The 19,402-nt window shown below is 43.2% G+C and overlaps 1 protein-coding gene across 1 annotated transcript in view; it reads left to right on the top strand.

The window, feature by feature from the left end:
* The window catches only part of PRICKLE2 (prickle planar cell polarity protein 2), a 317,500-nt gene that overhangs the window by 261,772 nt on the left and 36,326 nt on the right, over window positions 1-19,402 (top strand). The window contains exons 4-8 of the mRNA XM_025050858.1: window positions 4,703-4,816; window positions 7,707-7,844; window positions 10,641-10,844; window positions 13,534-13,720; window positions 18,793-19,401. Coding sequence (XP_024906626.1) covers window positions 4,703-4,816; window positions 7,707-7,844; window positions 10,641-10,844; window positions 13,534-13,720; window positions 18,793-19,401 — 1,252 coding nt within the window. The remainder of the gene's footprint in view (window positions 1-4,702; window positions 4,817-7,706; window positions 7,845-10,640; window positions 10,845-13,533; window positions 13,721-18,792; window position 19,402) is intronic.

The following is a 19,402-nucleotide window of genomic DNA, read 5'->3' on the forward strand; positions in this document are numbered from 1 at the left end:
TGCGTCATATCAGTGTTCTTGGTATTTTCTGTTTTTTTTTTTTTTTTTTTTTTTTTTTTTTTTTCCCTATCCCGGTCTCTTTTCTTCTTGATAAGGAAAGCCAAGAATCCACGATAAACGGAGGGGAGGATGAGGAACCCAAGTCCACTTTTTAGCTATGTGACTCTCGATCTGATGAATATAATGTACCAACCTTCAGGATGTGGGGAGGGTTCATGAGATACTGTATATAAAAATACTTTGGGCATAAGAGACATTCAATAAATATATATGTTCATTGATCCTGCGTTTAGATGGTGAAGGACAGTTGAACCTGAGATCAACCAAGAAAGTCTGATTTCTTTGTTGGATTCCTACCTCAAGAAAATGGGAATGGTTTTGATGTGGAAAATATCCCCCCCAAAATGTGATCACTTTTCCCTCAGGACTTCTCATTCTTGGCAGATCTGGTAAAATTCCCTTGCTAAATCACATGTGTAGGTTTGAAAGGAGACACCTGCAAAACTGAGTGGGATGGAACATATTCTTTCCACTCCTCTGGGCTTACTGGATCCCTTGGAGAAAACCGGAACCTCACAGTTCGCCTGGCAACCTCATGGGGAGGGAGAATACTTGAGAACTCTCACCCCCCAGGGTGTTGTCCGGGACTACCAGCAGGGGCATCACCTGAGAAGTGATGAGAAATGGAAATTATTAGCCCCACCCCAGGCTTACTGAAATAGAAATGTGTGTTTTTACAGACCTCCTAGGTGGTTCTGATGCAAGCTCTAAATAAAGCACTGTGCCCACTTTTTTAAATGAGCACACTTTTCTCTCCAGTGGGGAGTCATTGACTCTCGCTTCCATCTGTGCCCAGGCAGAAACGCTGTCAAAAGTACAGTTCCTCCTAACAAGCCTAGTCTTTCAAACTGGGTGAGTTCTTGCTCTGCAGACTTTATTTGCACACTGACTAAAGCTCTGACAATCTGTGTGACACAGGCTGAAGTTATTGCTAAACCTGCCCGTTGGGAGTAACACCTTAAATAAAGGCCTTCAGCTACTTCATTTTCATAAGCCAGTTTATTGTATTTAAAATGCTTTTGTTCAGGGGAAATGTACCTAGTACAGCTTCACCCAGGGCAGATCACAGAGTACTCCTACCTGGGAAAGTTTCAAGGAAGCAAAGTTTCTGTACATTTAACAGAATGCATTTGGGAGAAGTATGCCCAGTACACACAAGAGGAAAAGTAAAGTGATCAACATACCAGGTAATAGCTTGGTAATGATCATCATTGACAAAAGCCTATTGGATTTGCGTATTTATTTGTAAAAATAAACAAGTGAGACGTGTTGGGACTAAAATGAACAATCTCCAGTGTTTTCAGGAGTGGTACCCAATTTAATTTTTGAGGTGCGAGAAAGTATACTATTTTTCCTGGTGTTTGTTTTGGGTCATACAGTAGTTTTACTGTGGAAGATGCCAGAGGATAACACATGCAGCATTTCTGTGTTCAGCAAGAGACAGATTGGAAATTCAAGACGGTGGTTTATCCCTCATTCCCATCCATCTTCTAATCCCCTTTGCTCGATAAAGAGCTTGGAAAGTCCAGATCCTAAATCCCAGGGCGAGACACAGAAGCCAGCATGAGAGGAATGACTTTTTCTCCTGAATTTGAACAGGCTTGGGGGAGGGTTGCAAATGAGTTGAAGGACCAACTCATTCTCTTTCCTCCGAGTAAGTCAGATCACCTACCACATAACATGGGGGTGATTTGGTAGATTGATCATTAATATTATGATTTGTTTTAATGATGTGGCATCTCACTAACTAGGTAACTTTTCAAGTCATCCACCAAATTATTGGTTGCCTTGTGAGGAAATATTTTAGCACATTCCGTACTTGAAGAATTATTGGAATACTGGAAAATGGATACATTTTCAGTCGTGGTGATCAGTTGTCTTAAATTATAAAAGATAACACAAGATGTCCAGCCAGGAAAGATAGAGCTATGTTCCCAAAGAGTAGTCACTGCCTCTGTTGACTTCAGAATTCAAAGTCTTCAGGATGGACCTCAGCATACAAGAAACTTATTAACTTTCTACTTATCTCTAGAGTCACGTTGGGACTCCTCGTCTCAAAATGGTGAGCAACTTCTTTATCCAATCTCTAGGTGTGGACCTTGTTTAAGATGAGCGATTTGGGTCCTTCTCTGGAAAATTCGGAATTGAGCAAAGCTAATCAGTCTAGAAAACGAGGTTGTGTAAACTCAAGTGCTATGGGAAACTTTAAGCTTTGAGAAGGTGCAGAGACAGAACAAAGCAGAGATTAAGAGGACACTGGGCTTAGAGAGATGAGAATCCCTTACCAATCACCTTTCAGTGGCAGGTCCCATTTCCTCATGAGGCCCTACTGCTGGGTTTCTTGAGAAAACACCACACCTCTTCAATAATTTGCCATTTTTTTTTCCTCTGAAATCAAACTGGCTTAAATAGCATTTTATTCCTTGCAGTCTTCTTGCTTAAACTAAGTTGGGGGTTGGCTCCCAGGATTTGGCCTCACTCTGTAAGCTGACAGTGTTGACCTACATTCTACAATGGAGGAAAGGCCAGGAGGTATCTGGGTTCTCCCATTTGGCATATAGCAGGCTAGATAAAACACTTATTGCTATGCATTCATGTTATTTATTGCTATTGAGGGATAAATGCTTTGCCTATATGCTTATTTAATTGCCACAATCTTGTGATGAGGATTCTGAGTGGCTGATGTAACTTGCTGAGGAATGCAAAGATGGGACCTGGCCGAGACTAGGGGTGCAGATCTCCCCAGCCCTGCTGCAGAAGGTGCAAGGAAGATTCTAACCTGGGTCAGCCTTGGGGAGCGTCAGAGAGGGCTTGACTCAAGGTGCTAATTTAGAAGGTCTCTCAGGGATGACTCTGATCTGGGCAGCAAAGAGAGGGCTATGTGAGTAATGAGGGGTGATTGAGAGGAGGGTCAGTCAAGTTCAGATTAGATTGTTCATTAGCAAGCATCCACAGGGATTCATTTCATATTAGCATTTGTCCCTAGCGTTCCATAACTATAATGAGAGTTGTGAGAATTACAAAGTAATGTTGCAACAAGGCCTACAAGCAATTCTTTGACTTGAGAGGCAAAGCCCATTCCCTAAGACACAGAAACTGGGCATGCTTCTTTATACCTGGCACTTACCTGAGGAGGTGTATGGTGAATGGATTCTCCTGAACACAGAATGGTGTACCAGCCTCTGATGGGCTAATCGCCAACTTCTAATCTCAAACTAACTCATGATCTGGGCTTTTACTCCTTCTTAGGGAGAGTGCTGGTAGCTTGTGGGCGGCCCTCAAAACCTGGAGCTGTTCCTTCCCATCCTGGGAGGTGGCTCCCTGCCAGGTGCCTCTGGGGAGTAGCTGCAGAAGCCCAGCCCTCCGAAAGCCAGCTAGTCTAGGACAAGAAGTCTGTTTATGGTTGCCGTTGGGATTTGATTAAGAGGTTGATAATGCACATGATGGTGAATGGTTATGATTATTTGTTACAAAAATAAAGATGGCTTTCACATTTTTTAAAAGCCTTGTCATTGCAAAGCCTTTTCTCCATTCTCTTCTAACACTTACGACTTCGTTTCTGATCAAAGTAGACAGAGCTTTCATAACTCTTCACCCCAGCATTCCCGAAACATGTGTGCATATCCAGGGCTCCCTAAACTCAAGGGAATTAGACCAAGTTTGTGGAGTGTAACAAACATGATGAATTTAAAGCCCCATATCTTCTCTGTTTTGTTGAATGAATGACTTATTTCACAATAGCTGGTTATGATGCTGCTAAGAGATAGTCAGAAATTGTTTTCCATGATGTCATCTGAGCGCGCGCGTGTGTGTGTGTCCTATATAATAGTGTGTGTGTCCTTCTGTTTGGGTCAGTTTTTTCTTTCCTTAGTTTTGCAGTTAGATGGTAGAACGTTGTTTTCTCAGGCAAAATTAGATGTTTGATGCTTTCTGAAGTCATTGTTAGGGTTAAAATAGCCTTAAAAAGTACAAGAATCTTACTGTGTACCTGAAACTAATATAAAATAATTTTTTTTTAAAGGTACAGGAACCTGTCTTAACAGTCGTAAATAGGAGTATTCTAGAATGTGCAGAAATACTCTTATTAATGACAATTTTTGATTACACACTCAGATCTAGTGACTTTTTCTGACAGATGTGAGCTGCTGCCTGTCCTTACAAAGGGCTCAAAAGCTGAAGGGCTTTTAATGTAGGTGGAGGCTGAGGGACCCAGAAGTTTGCTGAGTGCCAAAAACTGGCTTTGACTCCAGTGCCGCCAAGGCAGGCACTGGCATATCCCTTTGGCTCAGGAGGAATGTTACATGCTGGAGACTAACAGAGAAAATGGTAAAGTCAGCTCTCAGGGGAGCCTGTGGAGAAAGCCCTACCCTCCGGGTTCACCAACATGTTTGCTGGTTTCTTTTTTTCTAGGAAAGGCTGCTGGCTTTATTCTTCCCTTGCTCAGAGAGGGGAAGCTCCCCCGAGAGAGCGGTGATTTGTGTGACTCTTTAAGGATGAATTTCTCTGGTTGCAGTGAGAAACTCATGCCGTTGAGTCTCATGAAGGGCGGGGACGGTGGGAAGTAGATTGTGTCCTGCCGTGGGAATCTTCTTCCCAGAAAGTGAGAATGGGCAAGTTATCCGTGTGCTTTTTCATCTCTTAGGTTCACCAGTACTACAGCTGTCTCCCAGAAGAGAAAGTTCCTTATGTCAACAGTCCTGGAGAGAAACTGAGAATCAAGCAGCTATTACACCAACTGCCGCCACATGACAATGAGGTAAGGGGGCTGGAGGGACTTTATGAAGACTTTTCTTAGAACCTTCTGTGAATTGTTACCTTTTTCACAGTTAGAAAGAATGCATTGATCAATGAGATCTCCAAAGAAAAACCCTGGCAATTTATTTTAGGTTTTAGCTTCCTTAATTAGAGCCAAAAGAAACTGTCCGACACCCTCTGGAGAGTGTTACCGAAAAGCAGAATCTCGTTATAGACTGGATTTGCCTCGGTGCCTGGCACTACTAGTTATTTGGGGGTAACCAGGGAGCACTAAAATTTAAATGCTCGGGTTCAGGTTTTCTTAGCTGAAGAAGAATGTGCAATGCTGGTTTCCCAAGTACGTTAAATGATTGAGATTCCTTGGGCCAGTTCAAACCCCGCAGAAACTTTGTGATCCTCTTAAATTTCCAGCATCCTTTCATATTAAGCGAGTGTTCACGTTTTCCACATTACACTGAAGTAGAAGTTATTTGTCCAGATTTGCTTCTCTGAACATCTGTGATTTTGTCATTTAAAGTCCAACTTGCTAAGATCATTCTTCATACCTTTGAAAGTCTGGCTTGCAGGCTTTCCTTTTTTCTGAACCCAGACACTGTAAGCAGGCATTTCTTTGAAGATAAATTGATCACGAAGGGAAATTTCTAAATGCGCTTTTAAAAGATCATCATGCTTGAGGGGTTTAGATTTGTAAACCAGAAATTAATTTTTAAATATCTGATTTTTTTAAAATGGTAATCCCGTAGAACTGAATTGTCCACATAACTCTACATTTTAAACAAAAACATAATTTAAAATCAAAAGGAGATGTAACCCCTTTAGAGAGTGAGACACCAGCTTTCTACCAACTGTCCCTACCCACAGCTGGATCCCAGAGGAAATGAGTGAGTGCTATTTTAGTCTTTACCTTCCCACATTTGAATTAAAAAAGAATAAATCGAGAGCCTCAAAAATAAACTTGAATAAGTAGAGCAAAAGCTTAAACACTAAAGCAACTCCTAGAAAGAAAGCCACTGATTCCCTTTCCTATTGTTTATTTCAGACTTCATAAAAAATATATAAATAGCTTTCTCTTTAAAGCCAAGAGCAAGCATTGTAACCTGATGCCCAGTTAACTAATTTGGAAGTGAAAATGCGGGTTTTTACAAGCAGGAGGGGTGTGCCTTTCTTTAAAAGCGTGTCCATAAAATGTCAGTGCTGTAACCATATATTCTGGGCCGTTCAGATCACGGCAGTTCTCTCTCTGGGACATCGACATGAAGATTTTTCTTTTTTGTTGTTGTTGTTAACTCTTTTTACTTGATAGAGAGAAGTGATATGCTCTTCTCTACTTTTACTGGTTTATTCTATTTATGGTTAACTGTGGTTTCATGAAAAGAGACCTTTCGAATTCCTTCTTCCATTTGGTGAGAATTCCTTACATATGACCCAGCGGGTAGATTTCACCCATTTGACATGACCTTTTTGAGGACAAAGGGTGATTCTAAAGTCAATATTTGATCATTCTTTTTTACACCCAGATTAAGACAATTTCAATACCTACAGCTGTACTGGTTTTCAAATTAGAATGCGCCAGTCTAGTTCAAAGTTTTCCCTGTAACCATCTGGATGAGAAATCATCTGAGCAATTCAGTTAATCTTTCTGATGCTCAAATTACTCAACAGTAAAACAGAAGTGGGATTAGGACCATGTTTCCCAAAGCGTGATAGATACAGGACTTTGGGTGGTACATAGACATGGCAGTAAATAAAACCAAACCATGTAATGAGGGAGTCACTCCTTTTTAAATTGTGTTTCATTCCACGTGATAGAATGGGTGAATAATTAAGGGGGGAGTTTCAGTTTGGTGCTAGCAGGTATTTCATACCTCTTCAAATTCCTACTAGTCTCCACTTTTTAAGCTGTAGCGTTAAAAATCTCCATTTTAGGATCTCCTACAAACAAAAATAGCCAGCTAGAATCTAACAATGCGGTTTTTTTCTCAGTCTGTTTAGTTTTACGGTCACATTCTGTTTTTTGCAGGTAATACTGATTTTCCATTTATAATCACAATATACTTTCTTTTTAAGTAAATATATTCAGGTTTCAAAAAGTGAGTCAGTTTTAAAATAGTATTAAGTAAATAATAGTTCAAGACTATGGCGAAATCCCCAGCGTATGCGTACATCAGGGGAGAGAATGGGAAATACTGGATTTGAATGTCTTTAATATTCCTCCTTTAATTCTGTTCCTGTGTTTAACAAGAAGGAAGATATCTTATGCAAGTCGATTCATTAAACAAAGCCCAGCAGGCAGCTCTTTACCTCCTGCACACGGATAAGCGTGCAAAGACTCCTGTGAAGCAACACAGATACCTTTGACCAACTCTTCAGTCTCAGGCCCTTGGTTCCCTATTTTCTCAAAATAAGATGGGAAAAGAGAAGCTGTGAGCTCTTTGATAATTGTTCTGGCCCTCTGGCCTGGAGACATCCATTGATGCCAAGGACCACTTACATGGACACATGGACATGAAAGTATCAGGACCTCAACTCAATTTGAAGATCCAATCAATTTGAAGGGAGAAAATCCCAGGTCATGTCCAGCACCAAAGCTATCCCAGATGATTTGGATTTTAGTGTAGTGAGCAAAGCGGGGCAGTAAGGATGAGGAACAGTTACGGACCTTTATCTTGCCTAAGATGTGGGATCCAGAGTTTAGAGCCTTTAGTAAGCTTTTTTGGCCATCAGCAGTTGTAGATAGACTTATTTTAAATGGCCCCAAGCTGAGTGGTGTCAAAGCACAGGCCTATGAAACCAAATGAGAGCTTGTTTAAAGAGAAAACTCTGAGGCTTGAGCTTTGGGAATCCTAAGAGCAAGAGGGACCTCTTCCATGTCATTCTCTGTGTCTCTTCAGGTTCGATATTGCAATTCCCTGGATGAGGAAGAGAAGAGGGAGCTAAAGCTCTTCAGCAACCAGAGGAAACGTGAAAACTTGGGCCGAGGGAATGTCAGGCCCTTCCCAGTCACCATGACTGGAGCGATTTGTGAACAGGTGAGCGTGGATTCTGAGGAGCGAAGAGGGATCCGTTCACTCATTTATTCATTCCACACTTGTTCATTGAGTGTCTACTTTGTGCCAGGCACTGTTCTGGGCCTGGGGGATACAGCAGTGGACAAAAATTTTAAAAGCTTGATCTTGCCCTCGTAAGGAATTATATTCTAGGGGGGAAAGTCTGACGATAACATAAACAAGATAGAAAGACTACATCAGGGAAGGGATTAGGAAGTACTGGGAGTGTGGGAGGTTGCAGTTTTCATAAAGTGGCCTGGAAAGCTCCACTTAGAAGGTGGCTTCTGAGCAAAGAAGAGCAAGATGTGAGAGAATGAATCATGCACATTTGGGGGTTGGGGAGGAAGCAGCAGGAGCAGCCAGTTCAAAGGCCCTGAGGCAGAAGCATTTCTATTATGTTCTAGGAACAGTAAGCTGACCAGCGTGGCAGGGCAGAGGGAGTGAAGGCAGAGAATTAGCAGAGGGCCAGATCCTGGAAAGTTATGGAAGCCATTGAAAGGATTGGAGCAGAAGAATGGCAAAATGGAGTTTGCCTGGACCAAAAGTCAGCCTCTTTCCTAGGATTTGAGGATTGCCTCCTTGGTTTGAGGATTCTTTAGCTAAGTTCATGAAGCCCCCTGCATTCTCCTTAGGACCTCAATGAATTGAAGAGTCTGGATTTGTTTTTTCTCCTACTCTCCTCTAGAGTGCTCAGGACATGGTGGAGGAGCCTTTCAAAGAAAGCAGGGTGGGAATCCAGCCTGCCCGGGTTCACCCTGACCCTCATCTCAGCTGCCCAAATCTTTCTGGTGCCGATTATCATTTTCCGCACTTCTCTTAACCCTGCTGCTTTTTGTACAGCCCCATTAAATCCTTAAGCTCTAAAGGGACCCATTCAGGTGCTGAAGATATATGAGCTAGATCAATGAAAGGAAATTGAGATAATACCTGAAGGAAGTGGATGCCATCTGGGGGTATGTTTTTGAGATTTCAGAGAGAGAAAGTGAGAAGATTCAGGTGGATGGCGTGGAGACGCAACTTAAGAGGGGAGCCAAAGGACCAGAGATTTGACAGTGGGGTCTTCATCCTTGAGACCCTCCCTCGAGTTGGAAGTGGTTTGAAGTTAAGATGTGAGATTCGGTTTGCTCAATTCAGGAGCTCTGCTACTATCATATTGTTCTGGAACCAGCCCGGCTAGGCTCAGCTAAGGAAAAAGGAAGTTTGAGCATTTCTTAGGCAGATGTCAAAAGTAGTATAGGACAGTGACGAGAGCATGGAGGCAGAAGAAGATAAGTTTGACTCATGTTTTTCCCAGATGGCCTTGACCATGTTACTTTTCCTCAGTTTCGTCATCTGCAAAACAGGGATAACAAATGCCTATGTCATAGAATTACGGTGAGGAGTAAATGGGATTCTTTATTGTCAAAGTGTTTAAATGAAAAGGCCATTACACTGAGGTGGCTCTAATGCCTTGGTAGCCTACATAAACAAACGAAAACCTAAGCCAAAGTCAATGTTAAAGAAGCCGAGAAAATCAAACTTAAGAACAACCAGTTGCAAACAGCCAACTGGACTTTCCCAAATAAGGCAGCCACTTACACGATAGCCAGCCAGACAATTTCCTTGCTTTGCTTCCCCTTCTTCTCTACAAGAACCTCTCCCTAGATCCAGTCAGTAGAGCACCCCTAACCACCTTCGGTTTGGTGCTGCCCAGTTTGAATCAGTATTTGCTCAAATAAACTCAAAAATTTTATTGCGCCTCAATTCATCTTTTAACAGTATGCATAGCCCATTTCTACTAACATTATAAAAGGCAGGGGTATTACTTTTTGTGACATAACATCTTTCTTTTGTCTGGTCACTCACATAAACGAGCTTCCAGACAGTGTTCCACGAGATCTTTACTTCACGTCCTATGAATCATTGCAACCACATGATGTCCATGGTATGTGAAGGGTTTGGAAGTAGCTTTTCTATTCTTTAGACAGTGTCCCCAGAATGCAGCCTCTCATATGGGACCATAAGTACTAGACTCTCAGGCTGTGAACCTCATGGCCAGCACCATGGGTAGCAGAGAGCCTTTCCGTAAACCTACTGCCTCACACTCTGTTCCTCCTTCAAAGACCCTCAGACCATATTCGCTTTATCCCAACCCCCACCGTAAACATAGGTTCCCAAGGATTCCACCTGTTCCTTTCTGGATAAGGGAAGGAACTTTGGGACATGAGTGGAAAGATAAGGGAGGGAGAAGGAAGCCCTTTCTACACTCTGGTCTTAGAAGTGGTGCCTTTTCAATCAAGACTATGTAAAAAAGATGTTAGAAGAAGCAAGCTAAAAGCATGCCTGAAAGGCTTTTAGAGAAATAGTGAAAGGCAGGCATATTTTTATGAACCCACTCCCCTTACCATCTTACAGGCCCCTCTTCCCACCTCCCAACCCCCACAGTCTACTCCTTCTGGTGTTAAACTTGGCTTTGCCTCTGGATGGAGTTTGGAAGATCTAAAAGATAATGAGAACTTTGCTCTGTGTAAGTTTGCCTCTGCCTATAAGAGTTTTTCTTTCATTCCCACCTCTGTGGCTCTTCATATTCTCAGTTACTTTACCTTCAACTTACTCGTAGGCCCTAGGAAAGGAAAGTGGGAGGAGGATATGTATGTAAAAGCAGGTAGCACAGAGACTAGTTGGAAAATAAGTGTTCAATAACCAGCTATTGGTGGTAGTGGTGGTCATTTATCACTTACGCATGGCACTGAGATATGGGAGCTGGGGTTCGTACTGACGTTTCTGTTTGCCTCACAGTGCGGAGGCCAGATAAATGGTGGGGACATCGCTGTGTTTGCATCGCGTGCTGGCCACGGTGTTTGCTGGCACCCACCCTGCTTCATATGCACTGTCTGCAATGAGCTCCTGGTGGATTTGATCTACTTTTACCAAGATGGGAAGATATACTGTGGCAGGCATCACGCCGAGTGCCTGAAGCCACGCTGTGCAGCCTGTGACGAGGTCAGTTCACACTCAATGTGGCTTGCAGCCTACCCATCACCCCTCTGTTGCACCATAACCACCACATGGTCCTGTGGCTTCTTGCACAGCAGAAAACCATAGGCCACTCCACCTTTTTATATTAACCCTTTCAGAGAGAAGCCTTACCCATCCCCTGTTGTTAGCATGTCCGGGATTATGACCCACTTACTGAATATGGCCATCCCATGGACATCCAGGTGGAAAGGCAGTTAGTTTCTATAGTTGAAAAGATTTCCTGGCTCTAGGTAAGTTCATAACACTTAAAAAAAAAAAAGACATTGTACAGCCTTAAATTTTAGCCCGAATCCCAGGGAGTAATCATTAGTAACGATGGGTCACTTATATCTTTAAAAGTTTCATTTCCTGTGCTTCAATGAGACAGATTGGTTTGAGAAGAGAAGAAAACAGGTAGCATTATTTAATTTTCCCACAATTTGCATAAGTTCTGATGAGGATTCGGGAGGCAAATGGACATTCCACCTGGATACCTCTGCCCCATGCTCTTAAGAGGAACTTGAATCTGTTACCCTGGGCGAGAAAGACAAGAACACCAGGCCCATGCCAGGTGCTTTTTCCCACCAGAAGTACTCCCAGGTATAACCTGTGAGCTGGAAGAATAGAAAACATAGTTTAGCTTTAAGATTTGGAATTTATATCTCAATTAAATTTTTTTTAAGTTTGGAGCAGAAAGGAGAATTTTCTAAAGCTGACCACTTTTATGGGAATCATTTGGGGAAGGTCTTAGACAGGGGTTTCCTTCTATACAGAGTGAATTTTTGGTTCTGTCTGACCCTATAAACAGCAAGGTGGGACTGTCTAAACAACATTCTCCTTCTTTAGCCAGAGTTCACTGTTACATGGGCATTTCTTCCTTATAAACTGCCTATAAGAGATTTACTCTTCTAGGAGGAAGTTGATCAGCCTTAACTAATTTAGGTTCTTGGATTCTAATGCTAATGGTGATGTTACAGAGAGACCCTCTAGATAGGTAGTCCAACTCTGTAATTCTAGGCAGCCACTTTACCTACCTGCCTCAGTTTCCATACTGGAAATTAGTGCTCATAATACAACATTAGTTATCTAATCGCAGACAGAATATGAATATTCATATACAAGTTTTTGTGTGAACATATATTTTCAGTTTTCTTGAGTGTATACCTAGGAGTGGAACCGCAAGATCATATGGAAATTCTAAGTTTAACTTTTTGAAGGCCTCTAAACTTTCCTCGAGAACAGCTAAACCATTTGACAGTCCTACTAGCAGTGAATGAGGTTTTTAATTTCTCCACATTCTTGACACTTATTGTCTTTCTGTTTCATCATAGTCATCTTATTGGGTGTAAAGCGATATCACATTGTGGTTTTGATTTGCATATCCTTAATGGCTATTAGTGTTGAGCATCTCTTCATGTGTTTATTGGCTATTTGTATATCTTCTTTTTTGGAGAAATGTGTTCAAATCCTTGGCCCATTTTTTCAGTTGGGTGATTTTTTCTTTTCATCCTGGAATTTAAAATGTTGTTTATGTATTCTGGTACTAGCTCCTTATCAGATACACGATTCGCGAGTATTTTCTCCCACTCTGGTTGTGTTTTTACTTTCTTAATGATGTCCTTTGAAGCACATAAGTTTTTAACTTGAATGAAGTCCAATTTATTTTTTTTTTCTTTAATTGCTTATGCTTTTAATGTCACACCTAAGAAACCCCATTGCCTAATTCAAGGTCGTGAAAATTTACGCCTGTGTTTTCTTCTAAGCATTTTGTAGTCTTTTGGCTCTTTAGGTCTTTGATCCCCTTTTAGTTAATGTTAGTGTGTGATGTGAGAGAGAAAACTCATTCTTTTACGTGTGGTTATCCAGTTGTCCCAGCCCCATTTGTTCAAGAGACATTTCTTTCCCCATGTATTGTCTTTGACCCCTTCATTGATAATCAATTGGCCATAAATGTTTGGGTTTATTTCTGGACTTTCTATTCTATTCTGTTGTTCTCTGTCTATCCTTATACCAGTACCACACTGGCTTGATCGCTGTAGTTTGTAGTAAGCTTTTAAATCTGTGCTTTGAAATTTTAAAAATCTTGTGTTAGAGGTCAAAATGCAAATGCTTCTGAGGGCTAGCAGATATTGCAAATGAAGGTGAGTAGTGAAGAGGATAACAAACCTGGAGAACTCACCACTCATCTGAAAGCAGCAGCCTCCCTTCTCAGCTCTAGCTTACTGCTGCCTAGCATGAATGTATACTGAGGACAGCCAAATCTTATATAGTCAAAAGACAAACCAGGATTCCAGGTGTTTGTATGACATTTTCCATTTAAAAAATATGTGTAGGCCAAAGAAAAGAGATATATATGTTCAAAATGCCCATGCACTGTTAGTTTTTTGTCTTGTTTATATTCTTCAAGGTGGAACATTCTTTCTTTTATTAAAATGTGTTTAAATTAATCACTGGCCAGGCTAAAAACCATGTTTAATTATACTTTAGGCAAATCTAAATGTGGGAGCTGATTTAGATACTGAATAAATATACACATATAGATTTTTGTTTAATACTTTATGGGCAGGCCCTGTTTTCTCACTCTTCTAATTCGAGGCCCCCATAGCTTTCTCCTTTAAAGTGCATCCTCATGGCTAAGTCTTAATCACTGACCGTTTGGCTTCTCTATCTCCAGATCATCTTTGCAGATGAATGCACCGAAGCTGAGGGGCGGCACTGGCACATGAAACACTTTTGCTGCTTCGAATGCGAAACAGTGCTAGGCGGCCAGCGCTACATCATGAAGGAGGGAAGGCCCTATTGTTGCCACTGCTTCGAGTCCTTGTATGCAGAATATTGTGACACCTGTGCCCAACACATAGGTGAGGCAACGCTTGGTGCTCATCTCAGTCCTACTGTGACTGGGTCTCCATTATGTATGGTGTAGTTAGAGTTCCTTTAGTTGCAAGTGATAGAAATCCAACTCATACTAGCTTAAGTGAAAAAGGGAGTATCTTGGCTCACATTACTAGAAAGGTCAAGGATATGCAGGCTTCAGGTAGAGATAGATCAAGGGTTCAAACGAAGCCTATTCTTTTCCCCTCTGTCTCAGCTCTGTTTGCCTTCTGTTGGCATCATTCGGAAGCAAGCTACCTTCACATGGTGACCACGATAACTCAACCCCCAGTTATACATAGTTTTAGCACTTGTATTCTGTAAAGGTATGGGGCTGTGTCTCTTTCAGTATCCAAGTCAGGTCATCCAAGTAGGAATCTCATCGGCCCTAGATTAGTCATATGTTCTGCCCTGAAAATAAGAGAATAGGGGATTCCTAGATTCCTATTAGTCTGCCTGATTCATAGGCCGACCCCCAAGGTGGGGCTATATAATGTATAGCCCCTCTACCAAGGGGATGGGGAGAGGTTTCCGAAGTAAAACATGAGGGGAAATATAAACTGATATCTTTCTGCCTCTTTGGAAAACTTGAGGGTCAGCAGAGGGAAGAAGCAAAGCAATTCTCTTAATTGGAAGGAATAGTCAAGAAAACCAAATGGTTTCTGGCATGCGTGTCTTAAAAAAAAAAAAAAAGTCAGCAAAAACTGATTCAGCCAAAAATATAACAAGAGAACCTAAAATAGCTTATAAGCTATAAACTCCTCAAATAAACAGCAGATCTGAGATGATGAAAATCATTTTCCCTTTGCAAATACTAATCAATTTGTTCAGCCTTCAATGCTATTCCAGATCATGCTGCATCTCTGGCTTCTTCATTCAACTTGCCTGTTCTGGCACCTTGAGAATGAGCCGCCCTTTAAAAACAAAAACCAAAAAAAAGTTGGCAGTTGATGTATGTCTGTGAGACCAGCAGCCTGATTTTCCTGTGGCTTGCGCAATTCCAAGAAATCTTCTCAGAAGCTGCCAACTTCCTACCTAGAGTGGGGAGATGCGAAGATAGTCTGGGAGCCCATATCACCCCACTCAAAAGATTTTATCGAGAACAGAAAAGCGGCTTTGTCTTCCTGGTTAATCAGAAGTGATGTAGTCAAATGAAAAATTAGCTAGTAATTTAGAGGTTTTTGTGTGTTGATAAAAATCACAGCTTTGTGGACAAGGCACCTACTATGAGCTCAGTGGTCCTTTGTTGTTGGGTGGTCCATCCCATAGACTCAAGCCTGCTTCTGTGAGACCTTTCTTGACTGGAGTCCCTGCCAGGCCCAGCGTTATTGCTATGCCAACTTTTGTCCAGCAGCATTCCCCTCTGAAGGCTTGAGTGATGCACAATTCTCTTTCCCCAAACTCTAAAAACCTAACTGTCTCGCATCATGATGCCTCAACCAAGAATCTGACAGCTTTCATTTCTCAAAAGGTCAAAAGTGTCAAACAGATAAACATCCCTTTATGGTAAGAGTTAGGAAATAGAGAGCTTGATTTGGACAGGTGGCTCGGCATTTGAGAAAGGGCAGAGGGTGGGACGTTGTCAGAGAAGATGATGCAACTTTCCTGCCCAGCATTGCTCACTGTGGATTCTAGGTCTGCAAGTAGGTACTTGCTCAGAAGAGAGGGACTGAGTGTACAGAAACCTTACAGCAATGCTACCCCCTTCTCAATAGTTTCTTCTATCCCTTTCCATTGAGGCTTCAAAGCCTCTCCAGAAACTGCCACCTAGACTTTTCACTCAGGGGCATAGAAGAGAGAAAATCTGTCTATCGCCACAGCATGTATACCTCAGAAGGCCCCTCTGTTTCCTTCTCTGTCTCACTTCTTCTAGCTCTTTGAGCCGTCGATTGGCATTCTCTATCAAAACCATACAAAAGCATTAATGCGTTACCAAAGAAGACCTCTGTGGCCTGCAATATTATCACTACTGCAGTTAAATGCTGTCCCTGATCTTTTTTTCCCTAAATCTACTTTTCTGCTGCAACGGCAAAAGTGTATGCTCTGTGTATCATGCATACCACAGTCTCTGAGTGCTTTTCTCTGACTGTATTATATAAATATTCCATATTTATATAGCTGCTCAGAACAGACCCCGAATCAGGCTGCCGTTGCTAGGGCAACAGTACTTTTCCCTGCACACAGCAAACAGTCCTATAAACAAATGGAGGCTGTAGCAGCAGTAGACATACACACCCTCAGAGAAGTGCTTAAAGGGCTTAGAAAGGGAATAAAAAAGAGTGCTTGGATGTGGACCTGCAGAGCCCTTTTCCAGATGTTTAGAGTTCAGGAGCAGTTCAGAACACCATCTGACATCGCTGATGTTTATCAGGGACCACGTTCTGATGCCTGCTGGGCCACTTTGTGACGTGCTTTCCCCACCACTTTCCCCACAGCAGCCCAGCCTTCTATGAGGCCCCCATCCCCAGAGCTAGGCCCTTGCTGCTATGTATGAGCATGTTTCCTTGCAGAAGCATGGAGAAGCAGCTGGTGGAGGACAGGCCATAGGAGCTGGACTTCCTGTGTACCTCTGACAGGGAGTGGGAAGGCTGCAGCTGCTGAGGATGCTGTGCTGAGTAAGATCTCGCAGTTAGGACCCAGGGTAGCTGAGACATCAGCAAGAGTTCCCTAGATGACAGGGGAATGACGGGGAGAGGAGGGAAGACTAAGCCAGCCTCAAAATTCTCTCCTATCCTGCATCAGAGAAAAGAGGGAGACAGGCATTAAGACCTAATAAAAATGTAAGAAGGAGAGTAGTCAGAATAGTTGGCAGGCACAGGTCTAAGCATTCTCTGTATATTAACTCAGATAATCCACACAACGACCCTATGAAGTAAGTACTGTTATCCCTATTTTATTGTGGAAGAGACCGAGGAAAAGAGGGATGAAGCCACTTGCCTAGGGTCACACAGCCAGACAGCAGCAGAACCAAGATTTGAACCCAAGGTGATAGACTGCGTCATCTTTACAACCCGCTGGAATGGTTTGGGGCTGGGATTTGAACCCGCGTTCCCCTGAGTCTTGAAGCCTCACTCTTAATTGCTGGGGAGTTATGTCTCCCTGTGCTGCCTGCCCCCGCTTCCTCCCAGGAGCCCGAGGAAGAAGTGTGGATGGAGCCACAGCTCTGGGTCAGCAGTCTCTAGCCCCACTCCAGCAGGTTCTCACTTCTTCTGGGAATGTGGTGCTGCAAGGGAGATGATTCAGTGTCCCTCTTGCCTTGGGGGTGGCCCTTATGGCTGCTTCTGTCCCTCTAAAAATCCCCTGTTAGTCCCTTGGGAAGAGCTAATTATAGAAGAATTTGCCCTATGCTTCTCTCTCCCTGGGCTCCAGGGCCATAAAGGTAAGCAGGGGTGAGCACAAGGAGGGCCGGGAGAGGCTGCTCTGCCATTTGCCTTTTGCTCTTGCCCTTCTCTTTTTCTCTCAGTTTTTTTTGTTCACCAACTCTCTACACAACTCTCTCGAAGTTATTCCTAGAAAGTCCAGGCTCAGGCTTCTCAGCCACTGAAGGTGAAGGTTCACATTAGTCTTACCTTTTTGGAAAGACTTTTATCATCAGACATCAGGAGTCTTGCAAAAGTCCCCTTTCATCCCACAGTAATTTCTGGGACTGCATCTCAGCAGGCTCTCCCCACAGGATGGGGGCCCCAAGAAATCCTGGCTTCTATTATGTCAGTTTAGCAACTGCTGTCAAAGAGAACCTCCCTGTGTCACTATCTAAGCAACAATCCCAGGTGACTCTCCCATTGGCCTAGTGCAAGTCATGTGCCAGTCACTGGTCTGGGAGTTTTGGGTTTTTTATGGGCCAGTGCTGGGTCCAGGTGTGGCTTTAGTCCTGCCCAAAGCTCACGGCTCAAGGGTGGCAAAGAGATGGTGCCCCATGGAAAGATTAAGTCCTATAACTAGAACGGGGCAGAAGAGATGCTGAGAAGCAAGAACAGCTCAGGCTGTGGGAGGCCCCTGTACGCAGGTATAACAAGATTATGTAAACCAGGCATAGCCCCAGCGTGGGGAGGAAATATGTTTCTTCCTTTCCTGATGAAGTTAAACAAAGGGTATGGATGCTTATGGAGGGGTGATATAGTTGACAAACCGCATCCAACTTTTTCCTCACCTAGAACAGATTTTTCCTTACCAAGAGCTGAAATTTACTTTGCTTTCTTTTCCACTGTGCTGCTACAGTGATTACCTTTTGGAATGTCATATAGTGGTGATAGGATTCAGTTCATCCATCCAGTCAAAATATGAAGAGCCTCTATGAGGCACCAAGCAGTGTTCCTGGAGATACCAAAGAAACTCAGTGACCCTGTCCTCACAGAGCTTCGCTTTTAGTGGGAGAGAGAACTAATAAATAGATGCACATAGGTAGTGGTTTAATGTCAAATGGTATTAACGCTATGAAGAAAAATACAGCAGGCATAGGCAGAGAACAATAGAGGTAGTAGATTGGACAGGAAGATTTCTGCAAGGAGTTGGCATTTAAGCAGACCCCTAAGTTGTGTGAAGGAGACAGTACCCATGTCATGGTGAAGAGCGAGACTTCCTGGGTACAGATCTCATCTACGATTCCTAGCTGTTTTATATTAGGCAAGTTGTTTAACCTCTCATGCCTCTGTTTTCTCATCTGAAAAAGGAAATAATATTAGAAACCTACCTCATGCAGTTGAGGGATTAAATGAGTTTACATATATGCAAAGCATTTAAAGAAGTGCTTTATTATACATTAGCGTCATCGCAGTTTATCTGTAGGAATGTGTCCCAGGCAGAAGGATTCATGGACAGGCCGTTTAGTTTCTCTGTACTCAGAGCAAATAAGTTAAGAAGGATCTGACTGGTAGAACAAGGGGGCTCTCGTAGTAGGACGTGAATGTCATTTACACAGGGGTCTGATCATTGACTTAATGACATTTTATTCTGGTGCTACCTCTGGAACCCTGAGCCACGCCAGGGTACTGTATGTTTCACATTGTATTGAATACTCTGAGCAGCTCTTCAGCCTCTTCCATGTCCTTTCTTTCCTCAGGGATTGACCAAGGCCAAATGACCTATGATGGCCAACACTGGCACGCCACTGAAACCTGTTTCTGCTGCGCTCACTGCAAGAAATCCCTCCTTGGACGGCCGTTCCTTCCAAAACAGGGCCAGATATTCTGCTCACGGGCCTGCAGTGCTGGGGAAGACCCCAATGGCTCTGACTCCTCCGACTCAGCCTTCCAGAACGCCAGGGCCAAGGAGTCCCGGCGCAGCGCCAAAATCGGCAAGAACAAGGGCAAGACGGAGGAGCCCATGCTGAACCAGCACAGCCAGCTGCAGGTTAGTTCCAGCAGACTGTCGGCCGAAGTGGACCCCCTATCACTGCAGATGGACCTGCTCAGCCTGTCCAGCCAGACACCCAGCCTCAACCGGGACCCCGTGTGGAGGAGCCGAGACGAGCCCTACCATTACGGGAACAAGATGGAGCAGAGCCAGTCCCAGAGTCCCTTGCAGCTGCTCAGCCAGTGCAACATCAGAACTTCCTACGGTCCAGGAGGGCAGGGGGCTGGGGCACAGCCAGACATGTGGGCTAAGCACTTCAGCAACCCCAAAAGGAGCTCGTCGCTGGCCATGAAGGGGCACGGTGGCAGCTTCATCAA

Source organism: Pteropus alecto, unplaced genomic scaffold (assembly GCF_000325575.1).
Source record: "Pteropus alecto unplaced genomic scaffold, ASM32557v1 scaffold75, whole genome shotgun sequence".
Lineage (NCBI taxonomy): Eukaryota > Metazoa > Chordata > Mammalia > Chiroptera > Pteropodidae > Pteropus > Pteropus alecto.